We start from the raw sequence: 23,725 nt of genomic DNA, 5'->3' as shown, positions 1-23,725 counted from the left end.
ACAACGAAGCAATCAGTACCCTCATAAGAGTTCAATTAGTATTTAAATACTTTTTATCACTTTAAATCGCAAACCTAAACAATTGTTTTTTTTCCTCTGTGTTTAATTTGTTTTTTATTGCCCTTTCTTTCAAGTATATATATTTTATAGACTTGAAACTTCACAGTAATGTTCCTTATGTTACGCAGGATGACATTTTCTGAAAATTAGATCCCATGGGTGGTTAAAACCAGGCAACAGTGGGTACTTTGTCTGCATGAGAACAGGATTTTGCATTGTTCATGCCTTCTGCGTCTCCATGGCAACGGTCATCGCGCGGCAGTGGCGTACCCATAAGGAGGGGCATGTATAATGAGCGGTGCAAAAGTGATCTGCCTGTAGACTGCCGTAGTGAATTACGGGTACATCAGTTGTACGTTGCGTGCACGAGTCGGGAAACCATCGGTGCTATTCATTTTCTCTCCGGTACATTATACAGCATTGTAATAAATTTTCACTGATTTTTTTTAAAATTAACCATTACTGTAAATGGGGGATGTGGCTTAATTTTTTTCCATTAGTATAGCCGTGCGAAGCCGGGTCGGGCAGCTAGTGAAAAAATAATTTAAAAAAACTATCAATTTTTTGAACCCAGACAGACCTCTTTTGATTTGGGAGGGAGGAAGGAGGGTGGAAATTATTACGTTTTAGTTTTAAGGGGTATTAGGTAAATCCATCTTGTAATTTAAAGTATTTTGATACAGCTTACAATAAAGATTCCGTATTAAATTTTTTGGCTTGACATGGCATAGGACTTAGCTTTGACTACTTGTTGAAGTTGACACTTGTGAACTGGGGAAATTACCATGATAGTTTTAGTCTTTGCGAGAAATAATCCGTTATTTCCATGTGGTACTTACAGTCTAGAGCCTATAAGTAAATATGAGGTTGCAACAAGGTATAAAAGAACGAGGAGATATAATTTATGTTTTACATGCCAACAAATAGGATAAAAATTTCAAAATATAATTATAGCAAAAAATTTAAAAACTCAAGATGGCGGGGCCTAATACCCGTTACAACTGTATATTTATTAAGTGCAATGAAAGCTACGATTTTTTAAAACAAAATAAAAGACACTTATTTACAAAAAAACTCGCAAAATAAATTTAGGAAGAAGAATTTAAGAAAGGTACGCACTTTTAGGGATTAAACTCTTGGGTATTTAAGAGTTATAATAAATAAAGATAAGATTAACTTTGAATTGAGTCATCACAGTTACTTTTTTTTATGACCGTACAGGTTACTTGATTTATTCAGATCCGTAAGAGATGGTCAAAGAAATTTTAAAATTTTTACCTCTTACACGTTTACAATACATAAATAAGTACGTGTTTTTAGGAAACCAAAATGTTGGTAAGCCTACAAAATATGCAAGACTTGTTGAAATATGATGTTATATTTGTAGCTTTGATGTGCTAATGCTTAATCTAAATGTATTATTAGAATTATTTTTACTGTTTCTTTAAAGTAAGAGGGGCTATAGCTTCCGATATTTATACAAAAATTTGCCATTTAGTTCATAAAAAACAGTAAATAATAACTTGTTTAGTAGAAAAAACCTTTTATAAACAATTAAAATTGGTATTTTATGATTTATTTTACATAATGTATAAAAACTCGTAAATTTAGAAATTAAATTATTTAGGATACTACCTCCTTAAACAGTAATATGTATGACATACAGCCCTGTTGAAATTATTCCATAGTGAAAACAGCCAATGTTCCAGTTGTCGCAAAAATGCAAACAAAAAAAATGAACATAATAAAAAATGCCATCAATGAAATGCTTTATTTAATTTTAAAATGAGATTAAAGTTGAAAGGTTTGCGATAGCTCAGGTCAAAAAAGACATTTGGTTGTGGGACATTATTTAAAACCTATTTAAGCTTCTCTGTCCAAATTTATTTAATGGAGGAAATTGGAAACTATTTTTCGTCCAATATTACCACTCCAACTCTATTGTCAAAGGTAGTTGGAGACAAACGTTTGGCGGTGTGACAGGAGCTTTGGCAGTGTACGGTAGTGGACAGAGACGTCAGTAAGTTAGCTGCCTTAAGGCTGGGCAGCCAGACGGCGAGCAGATCTCTTAGTGTTAAGGTGCTATTTATAAACCACTCAACATTTTTTGAAAATATATGTTTACGAATGGCATTTAAGCGTCATTGCACTTGTATGTACTGAGGCCACTTGTGGCGGCCTCAGTCGTCTTGGTTATTACTATTACCTTTATTTTGCGTAAAGTTTATTTTAAGATGAGTTAATTTTTTTCAATAACATTATTTATGTGTTTATATTATTTAATGGTGTATGTTATTATTTATTTATTGTAACTTTTTAATCGTATACCTTTTTTATTTTACGTTAAGTACCCTTATTCTGGAGTGGGACTTGCAAGAAATAACCAGAACGATCTAGCGGAGTGAGGGGTGGTAGTAGAGGAGGGGGGTGACGTCAGCTGATGTGACAAGGGGAGGCGACGGCCAGCTGTTTGCAGCGGGGGAGTGTGTGTTTGACCGCCGGCCGCGGAACTACTCGGTGGATAGTAGAATTTGCATCCCAGCGATGAGTAACTGGTGTTACGTTACGTGAATAAGATTTAATATGACGGTAACGCCACGACACCTTGGGCGAAGCAACATAAGTGGTGGTATACGAGAACGCGATATTTGGGGGCCTAGTGCACGGGCCACCGATACAGCGCGATGCAAGAGGCACTAAAAAGTGAGTGGGGTTTACACCCGACCCCGGCAGTCACCAACTACAGAGGTATGCTTCAGTAACAAGTAAGTGCGAGAACTGGATTTTGTACTTTTTGCCCGGCTGGTATGACTTATGGAAGACGTGTTTGAAAGACAGAGTGCGGCGACGGGAATTGCTGGTTGAATTTATCTAGACTGAAGGACGTCACTATATCGTTTCCCCCCCCCCTCTCCCCTGTAATTGACTTTGTGGGACTTTGGAATATAATTAAGTTTACTGTAAGAGTGTCTGTATACAAATGTCGCTACATGCGTTGAATTCAATTATAGCAATTTAAATGATATCTCGAATTAACCTTTTAGATCCCTTTACCCTTTTACAGTACTTAATTTTGAGCATCTTATTTTTGGTAATTCATTATTATAAGTATCACAATAGGTTATGCAGGACTGTCGGTAAATTTAGCATGCTAATGATTTATTTTGCGCACTGGCCAAATGTTACACCAGTCCATGCGCGTCTGTTGAATTTAATTTTACTACACTTTCAATATCAGCATGGCAGTGGTGACGCGTATACGGGACTGGTGTGGCGAGTGCGGACGTGTGCAACTACCCCGGTATAAGGGGGGTTGGCCACAATTGCGCCACTCTGCTACGGCAGTCTTGTTATTAGTTTTTGCAGTGATAGCGAGAATTACGTTTTCAAGCATAATGGATACCTTAAATAAACCTTTGAATTCAAGTTTGGAACGCGAAGATTTGGTGGTATGTTTACGGGAAGCGGGATTAAATGTAACAGCTGATGATGATGTACCGTTTTTAGAATTGCTATGGGCGGAGTATCATTTAAAAAAGGAGCGAGATATGTTGGTATCTGCATGTGCGGTAGAACCCCCCGCGGAGGATTTGGCTGGCCGGATTGTGTGTAATTCTTTTGGTAAAGACTTATATAAGTTTCCGGTGTTGAAAGAAAATACGATTGATGAATTAATTAGGTTTTGCTGGGAAGTGGATCGGGTGCAAGAAAGTTATATTTTTGAAAATGATTCGAAGTTGTTGAGGAGCGTAATTGGTAAAAGCTATGGGTTAGCGCACCATATTATTACTCGCGGTGTAAAAGACAAGTTATGTTGGGAAAAGGCTTAAGAGTTATTATGGCGGAATTTATGTCCTAAGCAGGTCAAGTTGGGATTAATACACAAACGGGTTGGACGTTTTCAGAAACCCGACGAGAAGGTGGCTGTATTTATGTTGGATGTGTTACAAAATATAAAACTGTTTGGGGTAGAATTTTCCGAAGTGGAAATCATTGATATGATTATTGAAAACATGCGTCCGGATATAAGGAGAGAATGTGCTTTTATTAAGAGGCCACGGAATTTAGAAGAATTACATGAATGGGCTGTAGAGGTCGATAATATAAAATTTGTACAGGAAGAGTATGCGAGAGTGACAGGTCAGGATCCTTACTCCAAGTCGGTTCCTGATCCTATGGTTTGTATGGGAGGGATTAAAAATCAGGTTGAAGTGATTAAAGGCAATAATCATTACAGAGATGGGGAGAGCAGTAAAAAAGAATGTGTCTTTTGTATGAAAAAAGGGCATTTGGTACAGTTTTGTTGGCGGCGTTCAAAGGGATCTATGGGGCACGGGGATATTAAGAATAACAGTAACAATAATAATAAAGAGGTTATTTGTTATTATTGTGGAGAATTTAGACATTTTCGTAAAGAATGTAGTAAACAGCGGCGGAAATGTGAATTATGTGGCTATTGTGGGAAAAGCGGCCATAGGTCGCCGAAGTGTAGGCTAAAACGGCAGGATAATCTTTTTAGATTTAAAGATAAGCATAGAGTAATGGTCATGCAGGAATCTAACAATTTCTATGCCTCTGTTAAAGTGGGCCCAGAGTCACTAAAGGCCTTAGTCGATACGGGAGCGAGTAAGAGTTTCATAAGTTGGGAGTTTTATCAGCATTGTAAACAAAACAAATTAGTTAAAAAGGGAAGTGACCTTATTGAGGACGGGATAACCATTCAGCTAGCTGATGGGAAAGTCCGAGAAAGTAATAGGAGGGTTAAATTGCATATTAAAATTCAGAAATTTTCGTGGGATCGTGAATTTTATGTAATCCCCGACCTTATTTGTAAGATGATTTTAGGTTTGGATTTTTTAAGCGACACCCGAACTGTAATCGATTGTAAGAAACAACAGTTGTGTTTTGGTTTTGAGCCCCGGTTTAAAGTAGGTTTAGTGAAACCCTTGGGGAAAAGAAAGGTGATTTGTGGTGGAATTGAAGGGGCGAGAGAAAGGCTTAGTGAAAAAGAAATTGAGAAAATTCAGGGAATTATTAATGAGTTTCAGGACGTTATTACCAAGAAAGTAGGAAAGTGTGTTATGGAGCCTTATGAAATTAAAGTCACCGATGAAGTCCCAGTAAAGTGTGCCCCTTACCAATGCACCCCATTTAAAATGCAAGCCTTTAGGGCTATTATTAAGGACTTGCTTAAACAAGATATCATAACCGAATCTAACTCCGCCTATGCTTCTCCCGCCTTTTTAGTGAAAAAGAAAACACCTGGTGAATATCGATTGGTTCTTGATTATAGAATGTTGAACCAAAAGATCCGGGTAGATCCTTACCCCATGCCTAAAATTGAGGTTATTTTCCAGTATTTAAGCCAAGCCAAATATTTTACCATTCTAGATTTGAATGCTGCCTTTCATCAATGTTTGCTGCAACCCGCTAGTCAAAAGTACACAGGTTTCGTAACCCCATGGGGGCACTATGAGTGGAAGAGGGTCCCTTTTGGGGTGAATTTTGGTGCGCAATGCTTATCTAGAATATTGGGGAAATTACTTCAGAATGTACAATATAAGTTTGCCATGAGCTTTTTGGATGATATATTCATATATTCAAATTCCCTTGATGAACACCTGGAACATTTGCGTGTCGTACTTGGTATACTAAGGGAGGCAGGTTTCACCTTGAACCCCGAAAAAATTTGTTGGGCGCAAAAGAAAATACACTTTCTAGGTTTTATCGCAGGAGATGGAAAGATGGAGATGGACCCCCAAAAAATAGCCCCAATTGTGAAATTTCCCCCACCTAAAAATGTAAAGGGGGTGATGAGGTTTCTTGGAATGATTGGGTTTTTTTAGTCGTTTCATCCCCCATTTTGCTGAATTAAGCAGTGCTCTAAATCACCTAAAAAAGAAAGGAGTTGTATTTGAATGGGGTAAAGAGCAGGATCACGCCTTCAGAGAGTTAAAAAGAGCTATCTCTAATCCACCGGTTTTGATATTGCCCGATTTTAGCAAAAGGTTTGTAGTACAGGTAGACGCTTCGAGCCTTGCCTTAGGGGGGGTGCTTTTACAAGAAGGGGAGAAAGGATTACAACCTGTGATGTATATAAGCCGTACGCTCAATAAACACGAGCAGAAATATAGTGTATACGAGAAAGAGGCATTGGCATGCATTTACGCCCTAGAGCGTTTTGAAAATTTTATTGAGCATGACGAATTTGATCTGTGTACCGATAATCAAGCTATCACATGGTTGTTTACCCATCCTCGTCAACTAGGAAAAATAGGTCGATGGGTAATGCGGTTAACAAGATTCAGGTTTAAGATTAAGCACATTAAAGGAAACGAGAATCCTGTCGCCGATGCCTTATCTCGTATGTATGAGGCTGAAGGACTGCAAGAGGAGGAATCGAATGAGCCTATTCAGAATGAGGATGAGGAAGAAGGGGTAGTAGATGATGAATGTTGCAATGTATTGGGGCAATTTCCTGAAAGTTTTGTAGACTTACGCAAGTGGCAAGAGGAGGATGGGGAAGTAAAGAAAATTAAGAAAGGAATATTAGAATCACGGTATAAGATTTTTTTTTTTAAGGGATTGTTATATTATGTGAAAGATGGTAAGAGGAAGGCTATTGTGCCCCAATCAGTAGTAAATTTAGTTCTACGTTATTATCATGATTCTGTGGTAGGAGGACATGGGGGGATACAGAAAACCTTAGTGAAGATTTCAGAGTCCTTATATTGGCCCGATATGAAGGAAGATGTGGAGAAGTATGTCAAAAGTTGTCGGGTCTGTCAGGCCGCAAAACAGCCACGTACCACTAAAATTGGGGAATATGCGGTGGAAAGGGTTGAACGTCCGTGGGAACGTGTCTTTCTAGATATCTTTGGGCCTTTACCCAGGTCGTTAAAAGGAAATGTATACTTGATGAACTTGGTTGATGGGTTTAGTAAGTTTTTTTTTTTTTTTTTTTACCTTTGGGTGGTACTTCTAGTGGCCGTGTAGTCAGTGCCTTAATTGAGAGAGTATGGGGTTTGTTTGGTGCTCCTGAAAGTTTAGTGACTGATAATGCCACCTATTTTACAAGCCAGGTTTTTGAGAAAATGTGCTTTAGTTGGGGTATCAAACACTTCACTACGAGCCCTTATTACCCCAATCCGAACCAGGTGGAAAGGGTAAATAAAAATATTAAGATTGCTTTAACTATTTTTAGTCAAAAGGAGCAGAGGATATGGGATGAAAATCTGCAATTTTTGAACATGGCCTTTAATTTGAATAAACACGACTCCACCCAACATACTCCCGCGGAGGTGTTTTTAGGGAGAGATTTGAGCCATCCTCTGTTAAATGTATGGGGAATACACCAGGAAACTTTGAGTATTCATAGTCCTAGACGTTTGGAAGAGGTATGGACAGATGTAGCGATGAATTTAGAAAAGGCTAGAAAGAAAATTTGCTCGCAGTATAACCAATGTCGGACTCCAAATCCTTTCGCGGTGGGGGAGGAGGTGTGGTGTCGTGAACATCATTTGAGTGATAAAAGTAAATTTCGTACTGCCAAGTTGGAATTTGCCTTTGGTGGGCCTTATCGGATAATCAAATTTTTGGGGCCAGTGACGGTCTTATTACAGAAAGTAGGTGAGAACTTAAGAGTAAAGAAGGCTCACATTAGCCATCTAAAGGCAGTAAATTGAGTCTCGCTATATCTTCAATTGTTAAAACATCCACATTGTAATGTTTGCTTTAATAAGTTAAGGAACTATGTGGCATAAGCTTATTGTTATCCTTTTTTGGCGTTTTAAAATTTTAGATTTTTAGTATGTAATGTTTAGGATACGTTTTGCCTTTTGCATTTATATTTGCATTAGCCATTTTATATACGTATATTTTTGATAAGATTTTTTGGATTGCTACAGCTCTTGTTTAAAAGGGTTTATTTTCCGAATGTATTTTTTGGAAGTTAGTACCCTTTAGGATCGTAGCTTTAAAGCTTTTAATGTTATTCCAGATTTTATAAACTGTAAGTTCTTATTTTGTAATTATTTATTTAGTATTTTTTCTCGTTTAAATTTCAATTTAGTTTTTGGGTGATGTAAAACTTTTTTGAGACTTTGGCTGTAGGTCGTGCTTTTTGCCCTATCTTTGTGCTTTCGAGTCTTCTTACTGTTTGCGAGTTTTTTTCTAGTTTTCTTTCCTAGTCTTTTCGCGTTTCTTTCTTCTCTTGTACGTGTTTCTTTGGGTGGCTTTACGTGTCGCGGACCTGATAGTTAAAGGGCTCAAGGAAGTTATCTATATTTTCTTTTATTTTTTTTTTGTCGGGGTGGTTGAGGCCACTTGTGGCGGCCTCAGTCGTCTTGGTTATTAATATTACCTTTATTTTGCTTAAAGTTTATTTTAAGATGAGTTAATTTTTTCAATAACATTATTTATTTGTTTATATTATTTAATGGTGTATGTTTTCATTTATTTATTGTAACTTTTTAATCGTATACCTTTTTTATTTTACGTTAAGTACCCTTATTCTGGAGTGGGACTTGCAAGAAATAACCAGAACGATCTAGCGGAGTGAGGGGTGGTAGTAGAGGAGGGGGGTGACGTCAGCTGATGTGACAAGGGGAGGCGACGGCCAGCTGTTTGCAGCGGGGGAGTGTGTGTTTGACCGCCGGCCGCGGAACTACTCGGTGGATAGTAGAATTTGCATCCCAGCGATGAGTAACTGGTGTTACGTTACGTGAATAAGATTTAATATGACGGTAACGCCACGACACCTTGGGCGAAGCAACATAAGTGGTGGTATACGAGAACGCGATATTTGGGGGCCTAGTGCACGGGCCACCGATACAGCGCGATGCAAGAGGCACTAAAAAGTGAGTGGGGTTTACACCCGACCCCGGCAGTCACCAACTACAGAGGTATGCTTCAGTAACAAGTAAGTGCGAGAACTGGATTTTGTACTTTTTGCCCGGCTGGTATGACTTATGGAAGACGTGTTTGAAAGACAGAGTGCGGCGACGGGAATTGCTGGTTGAATTTATCTAGACTGAAGGACGTCACTATTTCGTTTCCCCCCCTCTCCTCCGTAATTGACTTTGTGGGACTTTGGAATATAATTAAGTTTACTGTAAGAGTGTCTGTATACAAATGTCGCTACATGCGTTGAATTCAATTATAGCAATTTAAATGATATCTCGAATTAACCTTTTAGATCCCTTTACCCTTTTACAGTACTTAATTTTGAGCATCTTATTTTTGGTAATTCATTATTATAACTATCACAATAGGTTATGCAGGACTGTCGGTAAATTTAGCATGCTAATGATTTATTTTGCGCACTGGCCAAATGTTACACCAGTCCATGCGCGTCTGTTGAATTTAATTTTACTACACTTTCAATATCAGCATGGCAGTGGTGACGCGTATACGGGACTGGCGTGGCGAGTGCGGACGTGTGCAACTACCCCGGTATAAGGGGGGTTGGCCACAGTACAATTTTAGTTTCTATGATTCGTCTCTAACACGTATTTATTGGTGGATAAGGAAAAATGCTAAGAAGGGTGTTTCTAGGCTTGAAAAATTCTAAACAGAGTATGTAAGTGAAGTGTAAGGAGCCTTTATTTTTAACTACCTGACCCCCCTTCGCACGAATGCGATCTACTAAAGTAGCGGCAGTTAGATTTAATAAGAAGTACTTATAAGTATCACGTTATTTTAAGTTTAAAATTTTTTTTTACCAAATAACACGTACTGCCATAACTAGAGAATTTATTTGTAACAATGTTGACAGCTATTTTTATTCTTGAGACAACACATACAGAATTCGTTTAGAAGGCACACCCGAAAGTGGTACATATAGGTGTCCATGTGAAAAGCACTCTAAGGTAAAATTTTATTCCTTTTCTTAAGATCTATATTTCTGTAGTACATTAATTTGTTGTATCAGTCAACTATAAATCAGCGTAAGTCACGTAAGCGCCCTAAAAGCGTCTTTTTACGACTTGATTTGAAACATCAAGATTTCTCTTACATGTTTAAACTTAATATGAATGTGTTATAACATTAACTTTCCAAAAGAAATTCTGTAAATGTTTGTAAAAACGGCATCAAAATCCATGGTGTAGTTTAGAATAAATAAGTGAACAGACAGACGTGAATAGCGACTTTGGTTTATACTAGAGACGATATTCCAGCATAAAATTATAGGGTCACAGCGGCCGCACATAAGCTATTATTTGTTTGATATGTTAACTTTAGCCAACTACTACCGGTAAACCGATATCATTAATTTTTTTCTTCACAATTTCTCTGCCGCGCAAATTGCCGCCTTGTATTTCTGTACCAATACTTCTTACACCTGCGCTTTCTTATCCTTATCGCTACAATATTTATTTTTAACTCGCTACAAACAAAATTAACTTGAATATAGTTTAATAAACTATATCAACAAACTCTTTAGACTTCTAAATGGAACGGAAGATGGAGCGAGTGTCCACACACGCCAACTTATACATGCGACGTAACGACTTGTCTGTGCAGTTATCTGAGGTTTGAGCTATTTTGATCAGTGTTTCGACTCCGGACTCTGCAGTTTCCCTGTTCGCACGCCACGTCTTGCCTCCAAACACTGGAACTACGCTGCGTGTAGACTGGTCGTGCGCCCAGCCTGGGAGAAGAGAAGCGCCTGGGAGGTAGGCGATGCGCGGTACCCACCCGTGGCGCTGGCTGCCGGGCGCGCGGGCGGAGCCATCCAGGAGGCGCACCTGCCCGGGGCTCGCCTCCAGCTCTTCGTCGCCTTCGTCGTCGTAGTCCTCCTCCTCCTCCTCCTCCTCCTCCACGCGCGCTGCGGACAAGCCCGGGCCGCGAGGTCAGCCTCGCGCGATCGTGCGGGAGGAAGGGGCTTAAGGGTGAATGTCCCGTTCCAGGTCGTTGTTTTATATCTGTCCCACGCGCTTAAAACAGCCCACTTTTTGACTAGCCCAACTTTCACGGATTGAAATAAATATATACATCGTAAAAGTTTTGCATAATTAGCTGGTAAGAATTGCATTTTTAACGTTTTTGCGCAATGTGAATAAGGAGAATGACATCGAATATAAAATGGGATCGTTTTAGGTTTGAAGTCAATTTTACTGGATGCTAAGTGATATGGTTTAATTTATTTCAGAAAAAAAATTAAATTTTACCTGTCCTCTTAAATTAATCAGAATTTTTATAATTTAAAAATTAAATGATTTTTCTGAAGGAATTTTTAACCATACCTCGCAGTAGGCACCAGCTTTGCCTTCAAACCCAAATGCTTTATATTATAGTTTTCATTTGGTTCTCTTATCCATACTGCAAAAAAATGTTAATAATTCAACTTAAACAGTTAATTATACAAAAAGTATCCATTTAATACAAATTTGGTTGAAATTCGGCCACTAAAAGTCTACAAGTTGAACCATGTTAAACGTCAAAATAAAATAATGACCTGAAAGGGGAGAAGAGACACCCTCAACTTTCGTCTCACGCGTCAAGTAATTTATTTCATTTTCTTGTCATTTCTACTAATTTAATTGATCTTCCTATAAATTTATTCCGAAAGCTCTCTTTAATATGTTGTTGGGCCACTAATTCCCCGACCAGATATTTTAATAAACCTTATTTTCTAGATCCAAAAGGTCACGCAAGTGGTGTTAACTGTGAACACTCACATGACTTTTTACCGCTATCAGGTATATGTCCGTGGAGAGAATCTGAGACGAAACATAACATGCTAGAGAGCTAAAGTGACTATATTTACAGGAAACGCCCTCAATTAGTTTTGAGGACAAGAAAATGAGATAATCGGAATGTGAGACAGCATTACTGATGTTAATTTTTGTCTTATAGTTATAATATATTTTATGTGCGTTTCCTAGCTGAGGCTGGTGAATGACCACGACACAAATATACAAGTAAAAATTGTATTGATTATTAAAATTCGCTTGGCTTTTAAAAACATAAAATAATGTATAGCTAGAGCCCTGCAAAATAATAATAATTACTATTTGGAGACAAGGCTAGAACGTATAAACCATAATACGTTTAAATTGTACTTTTATTTGGTCATTGGTAGTTTGATACATCCCGAAGGATAACAGACTAATAAGAAATACCAATATGCACGTGATACAACCATATGTAATCCGGACAGAAAATGGAAATATGGAAGAATCCAATCAACCAAAGACATAGACCTGTTTGTGTACTTGATTGTGGAGTCTAGCCTGATTCCAGAAAATTACGCGAATTTTGCCGGTATTTGTGTACAGCATGGTTCTGGCGTAAAACTGGCTGCAGAACCTAAAATGCAATGACTTTATTGTGAAATATGGTTATGAATTGTCCTAGATAAAAACAAACAATGTTATGAAAATGTAAAAACCATAACGGTGGTCGAAGCGAAGTACTGCACCTTCGTCGTCACTTCCTGTTCTAAGGAGTTATGTACGAATATTTTGTGTTTCCCATTACGTCCCACGTTGTCTGCTGTGTGTGAAAACTCAGGAATATATTAGTATATAAAGTAAATAAAATTTTATATTATTGTAACTAGTATTTGGCTGTTTTTTTGTTCGAAGATGGGAGATGCAATAAAATTTTGTCAACAGTGTCATTCACTAACTACTTTCTCACAAAAATATGGATTAGGATTCAGCAAATAAAGAATCTCGGCAGAGCTATTACTTTAAACAGGCGTGCTTTCTTTACGTCGGTTTAAAATGTAGTTTTTTTACGTCACACAATCGGCTTTTTTCAGTGCATTTTGGAGTAAATTATTAGTTTTTTCATACTACTTATAAGTGGAAACAATTTATTAATGTTTAAATAGAAAACGATCGTTTATCTCCTAGACGTCTGTATCACACAGTTCATCAGCATGTAACACAGCCTCTAAATTCACAATTTTAATTACATTTTAAATTCAAAGGCAAAATAAACGTTTTGGTGCGTTCGTCAAGAGAATCAAGCTTCAAACCTTGAATAAGTTTTATTGGCTTATGATTTTGGTACATAAAGCAAAATGTTTTAAAATTAAATCCTGAAAGACTGCACCATAACGAGACATTTATAAGAACAAAAATTCATAGGTATGTATGATATGAAGTTGATAGTATTTTTAGTAGTGAGAATATTTCTCCTATGCACAATGAGTTCTGCAATATGCTAATAAAGAACTCATATGAGTAAAGTCATGCAAAATTCGTATTGGTTTCTGGAACATGGGTAGGCTTCGAGTTCTTACACACAATTAAATCTGTGCTGTTTGTTGTTTGGCAACTTCCACATTGTAACCTCTGTCTTAGTCACACATAATTGAATCACACGCTCCTTGCAAGATTTTATTGGCTCGTAGTATTTCAGCACTTTTTTAAAAAAAGGAAAGTCATCTGTCTAATCAGCAAACATAATAACTCAATTTCTTTGTCAATTATAATTTTTTTATTAACGTTTCTCAGAATTAGGTCTGCGTGTCCTCTCCAAGTTTCATACTTGAGGATTTTTTTACACAAAAAAATTCACACTTAGGAAACTGTAGCTCCAAAAGAGTGAATTAGCAAACCTGGTCACTCCAGAATTAACTAATGTTTGTTAACAATTTTAGTTAGAATCTTTAATTAAAAATATTCGCATAGTTACTTCTTTTTAGTAGGAGTCGATAATGTCTGTTTATATCACTTTAGTATGATTGGTATTATAAATGCAGATTAAACCTAAGGAGTTACGAGGTATATGCATATAATTACAACCAACAGTAAGGTTGGAGTTTCGAGTCTTTTTTTCTCGCCCTCCTGTAAAAAAATTGTGTCCAGGGAGTTTAGAGGTTTGCTAATTAGACCGACTGTAGGTTGACGTAACATACCTCCTTTGCCTCTTCTCAGTTTGGAAAGTCCTATCAACGGGTTGACGAGGGTTGCCGCGCTGCCCAAAATATCGTCGATGTTTGTGTGGCTGCCGATGAACAGAGGGAGATTTTTCGGCCTTGTCTTGGAGGCGGCCTTGCCCCTCGCTGTCTTCTGCTCCTGCAGGTTATCGTAAGGCGACTGACGGCCTTCGTCCTCGCCTTTGTCCCCCGCCGTACAAGAACCGGTGACGGAGTTCCCTGGGAGCGTCAACGGGAACTTCGGTACCTGCCGATCGTTTGCGACTTCCTTTCGTCCTTCTTCTGCCGCGGAATCCTCCGAGCTCTCCTCCGTCGAGGACTTGTCCTTCCCGACTTTCTGGACCTTGGCCTTCAACTCGCTCTGCAGGAAGTCCGACAAGGACTTGTTGCTCTGGAGCTTCATGATGCCTGCTGGTACATCGCAGTTACTTTTCAACCACCATGCTTTCTCTCCCGACTGCTGACGACGTAAATTATACTTTTTGATCTCCTCTTCTTTGTTACTTGAATCTGGCCTCGAGCTAACTTCGTTAAGTTTAGCAATCGATTGACTACTTTTTATCCTTTGAACTCCTTCGGGTACTTCACCGTTCGCATCGTGCCACCACGGAATTTCTCCCGATTCTTGTTTTCTCAGCTTGAAGTTTTTGATTTTGTTTGTGTCTGGTTCTCCAATTGTCCTATTTTCAGAATCTTGGACTTTGTTTAAAGAAATGTTGCTTGCAATCCTCTGAATTCCTTCAGGGATATTGGGATTGCTATCTAGCCACCATGCCCTCTCTCCAGACTCTTGTTTCCGTAATTTAAATTTAGGCTTTCTTTGTTTATCGGATTTAGAATTGTTCTTTGGACTACCACATACATTGTTATTCTTTATAGTTGAATCCTCTTGGTCAGATCCCAAAGATCTATTAAGAGAATGAGTGCTACCCATTTTCCCTTCACTTTCTGTTAATTTTTCACTGTTGTTCAATGCTTCTTGTGATTTTCCCCTGAACAAATTGGTAACAGGAGCAAGAGCTCGCATCAGGAACGACTTCGCCTCTTCAGTTTTTGCCTGAGCTCTGGGGCTGGATGGTGGCCGTGGAGGTTTTTCTGTTGCAACGGCCAACTCGTCAGCTGAAGAAGCAGATATCACTGGTTTGGAGGCGGTTATATTATTTCCTGCGACATTCTTCTCGGGAGTCTTTGGGGATCGAGAAGATCTTCGCCTTCTTATGACTTGCACGCATTTTTCTATTTCTTCATCACTAGAAGATGTCTCACTACTGCTGCTCGAACTTGAATCGGAACTAGATTCATCGCTGGAAGTAGATTCACTCGAAGAACTATGTGAGTCAGATTTTCTCCTGACGGTTGGTGGTTTAGACTTGTCTGGGGATATCAATTTTGACTTAACCTGATTCGTGTTTTTGCTAGAGTGCAGCTTCGACAGTGACTTGCTCTCGCGCAGTTTGCTAGTGGAATGCGTTGTCTTCGCAAGAGATGGCGCGGATCCACCAGTCACAGGTAAAGATTCCAATCCCCCAGATCCAACTGAATTTCTCCTATTATCATCCTCATTTTGACTTGTTTTTCTCTGCTTCTCTTGCATCTTTTTGAAAGCTTCAGCTTGTAATACGTTTGCTAGTTCAACATTCAAAGCAGACTTTCTAAAATCTTTGTTCGGTATTGCTAGTTTATTGAGTGTATGTAATGAGGAAGAGGTTTTAAGTGTCTGACTTTGTGGCCCTGTAAATTTATCCTTAGGAACTGGTGGTGGAAGAAGTTTCCCGCTAGATGTATCTGGAGAGCTTTGTTTCACCAAAGTCTTTGATGACGAAGGTGTTAAAGAGGACGTTGCTGGTAAAGAATGATTAAACGCTGTTTGTGGCACTGGAATATTAGGTACCGTTTGTGAATTGCAGTCTGAAGAAGATTTCTTCAGTAGGTTAGAAGGAGACTTTATATCGTTTGATGGTGTATGGTTGGCATTAGGGGTTTTAGAGTTACTACTCATACTGTTATTATTTTGACAGTTTTTGACTGCATTATTTGAATGTGACTTGTTATTGGAGCCCAATACAGATTTTTCTGCAATAAATTTTAAACTTTGCTTAAGATTCTCTACATCTGGCGAAGGAGTAAAAGTTTGTTTTAAATCATTACTTTTCATTGCCTCTGAAACCTTTTGGCTTACAATATCTTTGGCTTGGCTTTCGGTGTTAATACATGGAGAGTTAAAATAATTTTCGTTGGTTGTACTGTTAACACTTTCATTTGAATCGTTATTTTGCAGTTGAGCACCTGTTGATGTGTCTCTGTCGGTACTCTTCGCAGAGGATAATGAACTATAGTTCCCGTAGCGCGAAGAGTAACGAGAAACAGGGGAGTAATTACTCCCGTAGCGGTCCATATACGACGACCAAGGCGAAGAGGAGAGACGGCTGGAGAACCTAGAAGTCCTGGAGGTGTCGTCTCCTCTGTCCGACTGCATCTCCTTGTCAGCCATCTCGGGCTTCACCGTGGGCCTCGCTATCGTCTTCTCTATGCTCCGCGACATCTCAGCGCGCCGGCTTCTGAGGAAGGAAGACGTGGACGGGGGGGTGGGCGAAGTGCCTCGGGTAACCACCGTCACGAACGTGGTCACGTCTCCATCTTCACCTTTCGCAGCGCTGTCCGCCACGGTGCTCCTGAGCTTCTTCGACCCTTCGGAAGAAGAGCCCTTGTCTCTCCTCCTGGCCGAGTCCTCGTGATCCTGCTGCGAGGACGACCTGCTGAACGACCTGCCGTACGCCGCGGGCGACTTGTCACTGACGGGGCTCCTGACAGACGACGACCCAGTGTAGCGCGAGCCAGTCGTGAACCGCAGCGAGGTCGGCGCGTGGACGGGCGTCGTGGCGGGGGTCGAGGACGCCGAGGAGGCGGCAGAGTCGCCCCCGGCGTCCCTGCTGGTGGAGCGGCTGTACGCACTCCTGCCGTACAGCCGGTAAGGCGACAGCGTGCTGACGTAGCTGGACACCTCCGGGCTGGGGTCGCGGCTCCTGCGGCCCCGGCCGTAGTCGGGCTCCTTCCTGTCGTAGCTGGAGAGGGAGGAGTCCCGGCTGCGGCCGGGGTAGGTGCCCGTCGCGTACTTGTCCCGCAGCGACAGTCGGTCGCCCTCTCTGAAGCTGGACGAGCTGGAGCCGGTGTACTTGGCGGGCGCGTCCCGCGTCGACGACCGGTCGCGGGCGCTGGGAGCCACGGGGCAGGCGGACTTGTAGGACGTGGAGGTCCCGCCGACCCCGGCCCTGCCTGGCGGCGTGGATGCCGTGCCGCCGCCCAGGCGACTCCGCGCGTAGCCGCCGTCGTACTGCAACACACACGCCACACCATCCCGCTCATTGCTTCTAATTGCAGCTAGATGAGACTGGTCTTCCCGAGGCCAAGGTGCCCACGCTTCGTTAATATATGTTTTTGCCCTTCCTCCATCTGTTCTTCCTGACCTGGATAGCAACTGCAGCAGCCTTGAACCGTGAATCAATCTTAAAGTCTCCATACGACATTTTTACTTTGGTGGGTTTAATGGAGGTCGGTTCACATACCAGCAAATCAACTACACGTAAACCTAACAATTCCATCAGCGGGTTGGAAAAGTTAGTCGGGAATCAGAAGGGAATCGAAAGTGACTCAAACCCACGCTTCGTAATATGGCATCTCATCCCGCTCTCCAACTGGGCAACTGTGACAATAATTCTTTATTTGGAATTATTAACTCAAGAAAAAATATTTAAAAGATTAAAAATAATCTGGGAAATATGTCGGCTTTGTTGAAACATTTTGAATCTTTAGATATGTAATTCTATTCAGTTACAACCAAATGAATATTTCATTTTCATTACATTTTCCTTTTTCTACACTGAATACTTTTAATGATTTTATAATTTAGCACAAATATTTAATATAAAAACTCTAGTGTTATGTTTTGCGCAGCCAAATATATTCTGAAAGAAAAAAAATGCAAAATTTTATTGTTTCAATTCATGTCAAAATAAACTGTATATATTTACAAACTGCTAACACAATAATACACCTAAAATGTTCTATGAAATATGTTTTTTTATAATACTTAAATTATAACATAGGCGTGAAGAGTATCTTTCAAATAAGTATAGAGGTTCCAGTTTATTTTAGAATAGTTTTCATACATAAATGCGGTAACTTTATTGTCTTCTCACATTACTTAAACGTGATTTCACTCGAAGTTATTAGGTTTCTACGAAGATAACAATATGTAAGCGAAAGTGAGGTTGAAACTTACGATTCCTAATGATAAACTGATTGCGTGCTTTGCGAGAGTTGTCTTTACAACAGACCTGGAAAGCAACTATTTTACAGTTGTATAATGTAGGTGCTCTAGTAAGCATTCAAGTCGATGCTGCGAAACCACATCCCCCCCTCCCCAAAGTTACAGTATTTCAGTATAACATTGATGATGACATCGATATACCCGTAGAACTTTTGTTTTGTAGGGACCTGCTAATTTCGCGTTCTAGACTTGAAACTACATATTTTACATTTTAATTACCTATAGGAGGTTCACGGGCCTGGAATAAAATTATATTTTCATTTCCTTTTCGACGCTTCCGTAGCTCTCGAATTTTCTGGGCACTGGACCATTTAGGCTTTCTGGATTCCTTTTGACGTGAGCTTTCCTCTGACTTGCGTTTTATATGATTTCGAGCATATCTACGAATCATATGAAACAATATCTTTTATTATTTTGTAATTTTTATTTAATACCGATTTTCAGTTATATTCCTAGTAGTGATCCGCGAGCTATTGACACTGACACCCGATGCAATTTTCTAACTAAACGCGTTTCCACGCTACACCGATTTATAACTTTACACAAAGCTAATACGTAGCAATCATGCACATGTGCCTACACTGGTACGATGACGTCACAGCCAAAACAAATACTGCGTGACAAACACGTACAAACATGTTTTATCCCTTGTGAGCTTTACCGTTGTTTACGCATTATTAGTCTCAAAAGTCTTAGCGATTAAAATCTGACGGTATTTTGTCACACAAAAAAGTTCGACCGACCATCACTGTAACGAGCTAACAGACGTACTCACGTCAAAAAACTTACAAGAAACGTATGAGTCCGTCATGACAGAGGTTACAGTGTGGCATCTGCCAAACAAACAAAAACACCGTTTGGAAATTTATACAAGAACGTGGAGTACACTCAGGTGACAGAAAATAACGCGAACTTTGCACGTCTCTAATCATAAAAATGCCAAAGTCTAACTTAACCTACAAAGCTTGGACGGCTGAATTAAATCCGATAGCAGTGTTTTGAGTTCGGGTCATAAGTCAGACAATCGAGACAACATGCTTATAACAAACTTTTTTTTTTTTAATTTTGTATCCGAATGTGACACGCAACGGGACTAATTACCTCAGGACACACGTGACAGCTGTTGTCAGATGACGAAGTGGCACTACAACACAGCTCTCCTGCGATAGGACGATGTAGCGAGGGCATTAGCAGTTTCAGAACCGGAATGTTTTGTTCGTGAGTGTGTGTGTTTGGGGTTGATGGGTGGAGAGGAGGAACCGGACGGGAACAGAGAGGCGTGGAGACAGGAATATATATAAAGAGAGAAAGAGACTCTGAACAACAATGAAGTCGTCAAACTGGAGAGGGGGTGAAAAAAAAATTAATGTTATCTTCGTAGAGGCTTAACGGCGGTGCCAACACAGCGACAGAACGAGACCGGCGACAACGCAGGGTTCGCCGATGACACAAGGCGATAGATGGCAGCTACATCGTCACCGGAACAAGGCAAGCTTTCCGGAGAAAGGAAAATAAAATAGAGAAAGGTTTTGAAAATCAGCTGGAGCTCCCATACTCCAGCAGCTCTCCCGAATACTTAAGTAATTTTTGTTCTTCTGGATTTCAAATTTTCAGAACATTTATAATAATAATAAACCAGTTTTGTGATATCTCCTGTACTTAATATTTTATTATTTAGTTTTTGTTCACACTTTTATCATATTATGTATTTTTGAAATTATACTTCTTTAGGCGCGTTATGGAAAAATGACTGGAGTGAATTTTTACGATACACGCGCACCGTGCAACGGAATTATCATAGGAAGATAGCGGACTCACGTGTATGAACATAAACTCATATATAGTCACTTTCATAAATATTAGGGGACATACAATATGGTATTGGTGTGTCAAATGGAACTTTATGATAGTGAAACTACCCTGGAATATATTTGTAAACTAAACATCATAGTAAAGAGTAATTCGAAGTTATAAAAAACTTAAGAAAACTGGCGTTACAAAAATATCTTTTCAGACTTGCTAGCGCAGTGTTTATAGTGCGCGGTCTATGTACTAAAGGTTCTATCCTCGACGTTGGATTTTTTTTTATATTGCAGATGATTGGATTTTACAAATTGTGCTTCAAGCAAATATGTATATGAAAACATTTTATTTGTTTATAGTATTGCTATATTATTATTAAATACATAGCTCAGTTCATTGGATTGATTATTTCATACTATGTAGGCCCATATGTATCCTCTATTTTTACTTAACGTAATATTAAATTAAGAACTTTCGTTAAGAAATGAATTTCCAATAATTCGCATAGGTAATAAAAACTAAAACTTTATAATAGTACATGTATTCATTAATACTTAATCATTTATAGTCATCTAAGATGTGCGGAAACGATAGAGTATTAACATTTTAATGAATTTTAACAAAATGGGGAGTATTTTAATATAAATTCAGTGTCGAAAATTGGGTACAACCAGAGGTTTATTATTTTTTCAAGTCTTTTTTGCTTTTATTTGAGAGGTTTCACTATACAATTTATTCTTTCGCTCTACAAATTGAATGGTTCGATAGTCCACATCACTGTTCCGGCAGCGACTTTAGCAGCGGGTGCGGGACTGCGTGTGAGTGGCGTTCAGAATTTAGTTTTTTATATAGAATGCTGGTTCATATCAATTAAAAACATTTATTGTAAATATTAGTGATATTAATTGTGTTTATAAACTTTTAAACGTATTTCCAACTGCATATAAATAAGTGTGATTATGTTCAAGTATATATAATTTATTTTCATTATAAATTAAAAACTATTTCGCTATTTAATAAATAATTCAAACTTGTATATTACAATAAAAATTCAGCATATTTATTTATTTTAACTTTCAAATAAAATGTATCTCGATAATTTTAGTAAATTAAATTAATTTCATACTCAAGTTTATATTAATATTGAATACTGAGTATTTGCTCTATTAAAATTTTACTATAGTAAATTCCAAAACAGTTCAGTGTCTTAAATAAAAAAGAGGTGTAACTTCTAACATACGGACGCAAGTAGCCTACACACACACTTTTTTTATTTAGCGAAATATCTCGATAAAGCTTACACAGGCTTCACGGTTCATTAGCGTGTTGTGGTAAAGCTGTGCTGGGAAAACATGTACTAAGGGGAAATGGTGATGAGGAAGATTTGTGGGGAGCGGGGAAGTGAGAGATGTAGAATGTTTGGGGTCGCTGAACTCGAAACCATCATCATTTGGCTGGAATTTTCGCCACTTGAGCACGCGAGGGTCGTCGAAGGTCTCCCCCTCCCCTTCTCGACCAACACACACACACACACACACACAAACTACTTCCTGCGCCCGTTTTTGCAGATGAAGTGAGTCTGTCGCGAGGATTCTCTCCCTCTCTCCTTCTCTCCTTCTTCGCTTCGCTGTCCTGCCGTCGCTCTTAATTGCCCTCTTTTTCTACGGCACCGCCTGACTCGCGAGAAGTTTTTACTTCTTCAGTCCGTCTCGACGGACAGAACAAAAAGGGGGGGGGGGGGGGACAAGGGAACAAATAAATAAAAGTGAGCCAGTCTTTCAGTGCTCGCCAGTGATGTGCAACAGGTCGGCTTGCACCGCCTTCACTTGAGGCAGAGTAGAGTATTTCTCTAATTTGATTAACCTACAAGGTTTTCGGTTAGATTTGACTTACCTGACTCTGCAAGTGGAAACGAGCAAAAATCAGGTAACTTTGAGTAGAGTTACGAGCAACATTTTTCGGCCATACTTCTCCAGTTCGCAAATTTTCCTCACGCTCACGCTGCCTGTAGTCTCGCATGTACTCTGCTCACGAATTATCCATCACTGTATATTAGAAAATAAACAAAATCTTATCGATACAAAAAAATTATTATTAAGGAAATTTTTGTTTTATAATTAATTCGTTAATTTATTACGTACTAATTATATATATATGTTACTAGCTGCAGTACCCGTTGTTGCCCGGGCTGAACACAGTGTGATATATTGTCCGCGAGTTAAAGCAAAATGGATAGCGCTATATGACAGTGTGGTGGACATAGCGAAATGACACACAGTTACTGTTTGTATGTCCATGACCTATGATTTTCTGTTATAAAAATGAATTTACCCATGGAAATCGTTTGATCGGTTTAGAAGCTGATGCGCTGCAGCGCCATCTAGCGGAGAGTTACAAAAAAATGGATATAATAAAAACCTTCTCCATGAAAAAACACTTCGATGTGCTAACTTTCATGATGATCGGTCAAGTGGTGTCGGAGTTTATCAATCCTAAATATACCAGCATCCATTTATATATATATATATATATCTATATATCGCGTCCAGAGGTTTACTTAGTTATCCATCGCATTGTACTGCCTTAAAATTAAATATATATTAAATATAATTTTAATTATAAATTATATATATTTAAATTTTAAGGCAGTACAAGGCAATGGATAACGAAGTATACCTCTGAACGCAATTGATTAAACCAGAACAATTCTTTGTCAATCGAAATTCAAACGATGGACATGACATTTGGTATGAACTGTGTCATTCAACTCGTCTGAAAGCTGAACAGTTCTCAAAGTAGTATTAATGGTCTACGTATTCTTCCGCCACTTATTTATCTGTCAACTGTGTTTGTAAACGAATTTTTTGAGGTTGTCAGTGTTCGTAAACAAACATCCCGAGATGACAGTTGGGAAATAGATACCACTGGTACAACTTTGGAAAAATTTCTAATCTCAGACAAGTTGCATTACACACACACACCTAAAAATAGAAAAAGTGTGTGTGTTAGTTTTTTAATACAAATCTTAAGGTTTACTCCGTTCTCGATTAATTGTTGTACTCCAAAACCAGATAAATGTTTTTTAAATGCTTCATGCAATTGGAAATTTTGACATACGCCATTGCAGTTTTCAAACGTAAATCATCATGCAGCACGAGGATTCCGTGGTAGGAATTAAGTCATGAATAACTAACAGGCTAACACAGTGGGCTAACAACGACGAGAAAGTTTCAACAATAACAGTAAATGCAGACAGACAACAAACCGGGACAATCCAGCAAACATTTGAATCCAACAATGAAAAGAAACAGTTATTATTGACAACAGAACAACGACCAACACAATAGGCTCCCTATGACCAAACGGTTGAGATGTTTCGGGTACTGGCATCTGTTCCCGTCATCAGGCACAAACAGACTGAACTGCAACGGCATATGTCCAAAATTTGTATTAAATCAGAATAATGTCATTGTTTGCATTAAATTTCGTAAGCCTAACTCCATCCCCCTATCCCATCTCTTAAAGTAGAATTTTTGTATTTTTTTCATGAAATTTTGCACGTTTTAATTAAGAGGAAGATTATTGTCTTAATCTCCGGACTGATAAGCGGAAAACATTGTATACTATAAAGCTTTACAATA

The 23,725-nt window shown here is 39.0% G+C and overlaps 1 protein-coding gene across 1 annotated transcript in view; it reads right to left on the bottom strand.

Moving 5' to 3' along the window:
- Positions 1–23,725, bottom strand: part of LOC134546167 (FH1/FH2 domain-containing protein 3) — a 496,828-nt gene that overhangs the window by 363,869 nt on the left and 109,234 nt on the right. The window contains exons 3-4 of the mRNA XM_063388744.1: positions 13,934–17,285; positions 10,759–10,888 (exon numbers count right to left, since the gene is read on the bottom strand). Coding sequence (XP_063244814.1) covers positions 10,759–10,888; positions 13,934–17,285 — 3,482 coding nt within the window. The remainder of the gene's footprint in view (positions 1–10,758; positions 10,889–13,933; positions 17,286–23,725) is intronic.

The sequence above is a fragment of the Bacillus rossius genome, chromosome 1 (genome assembly GCF_032445375.1).
Source record: "Bacillus rossius redtenbacheri isolate Brsri chromosome 1, Brsri_v3, whole genome shotgun sequence".
Taxonomy (NCBI): domain Eukaryota; kingdom Metazoa; phylum Arthropoda; class Insecta; order Phasmatodea; family Bacillidae; genus Bacillus; species Bacillus rossius.
Note: the sequence above shows the minus strand (reverse complement) of the source record. Positions and strands in the feature narration are given on the sequence as shown.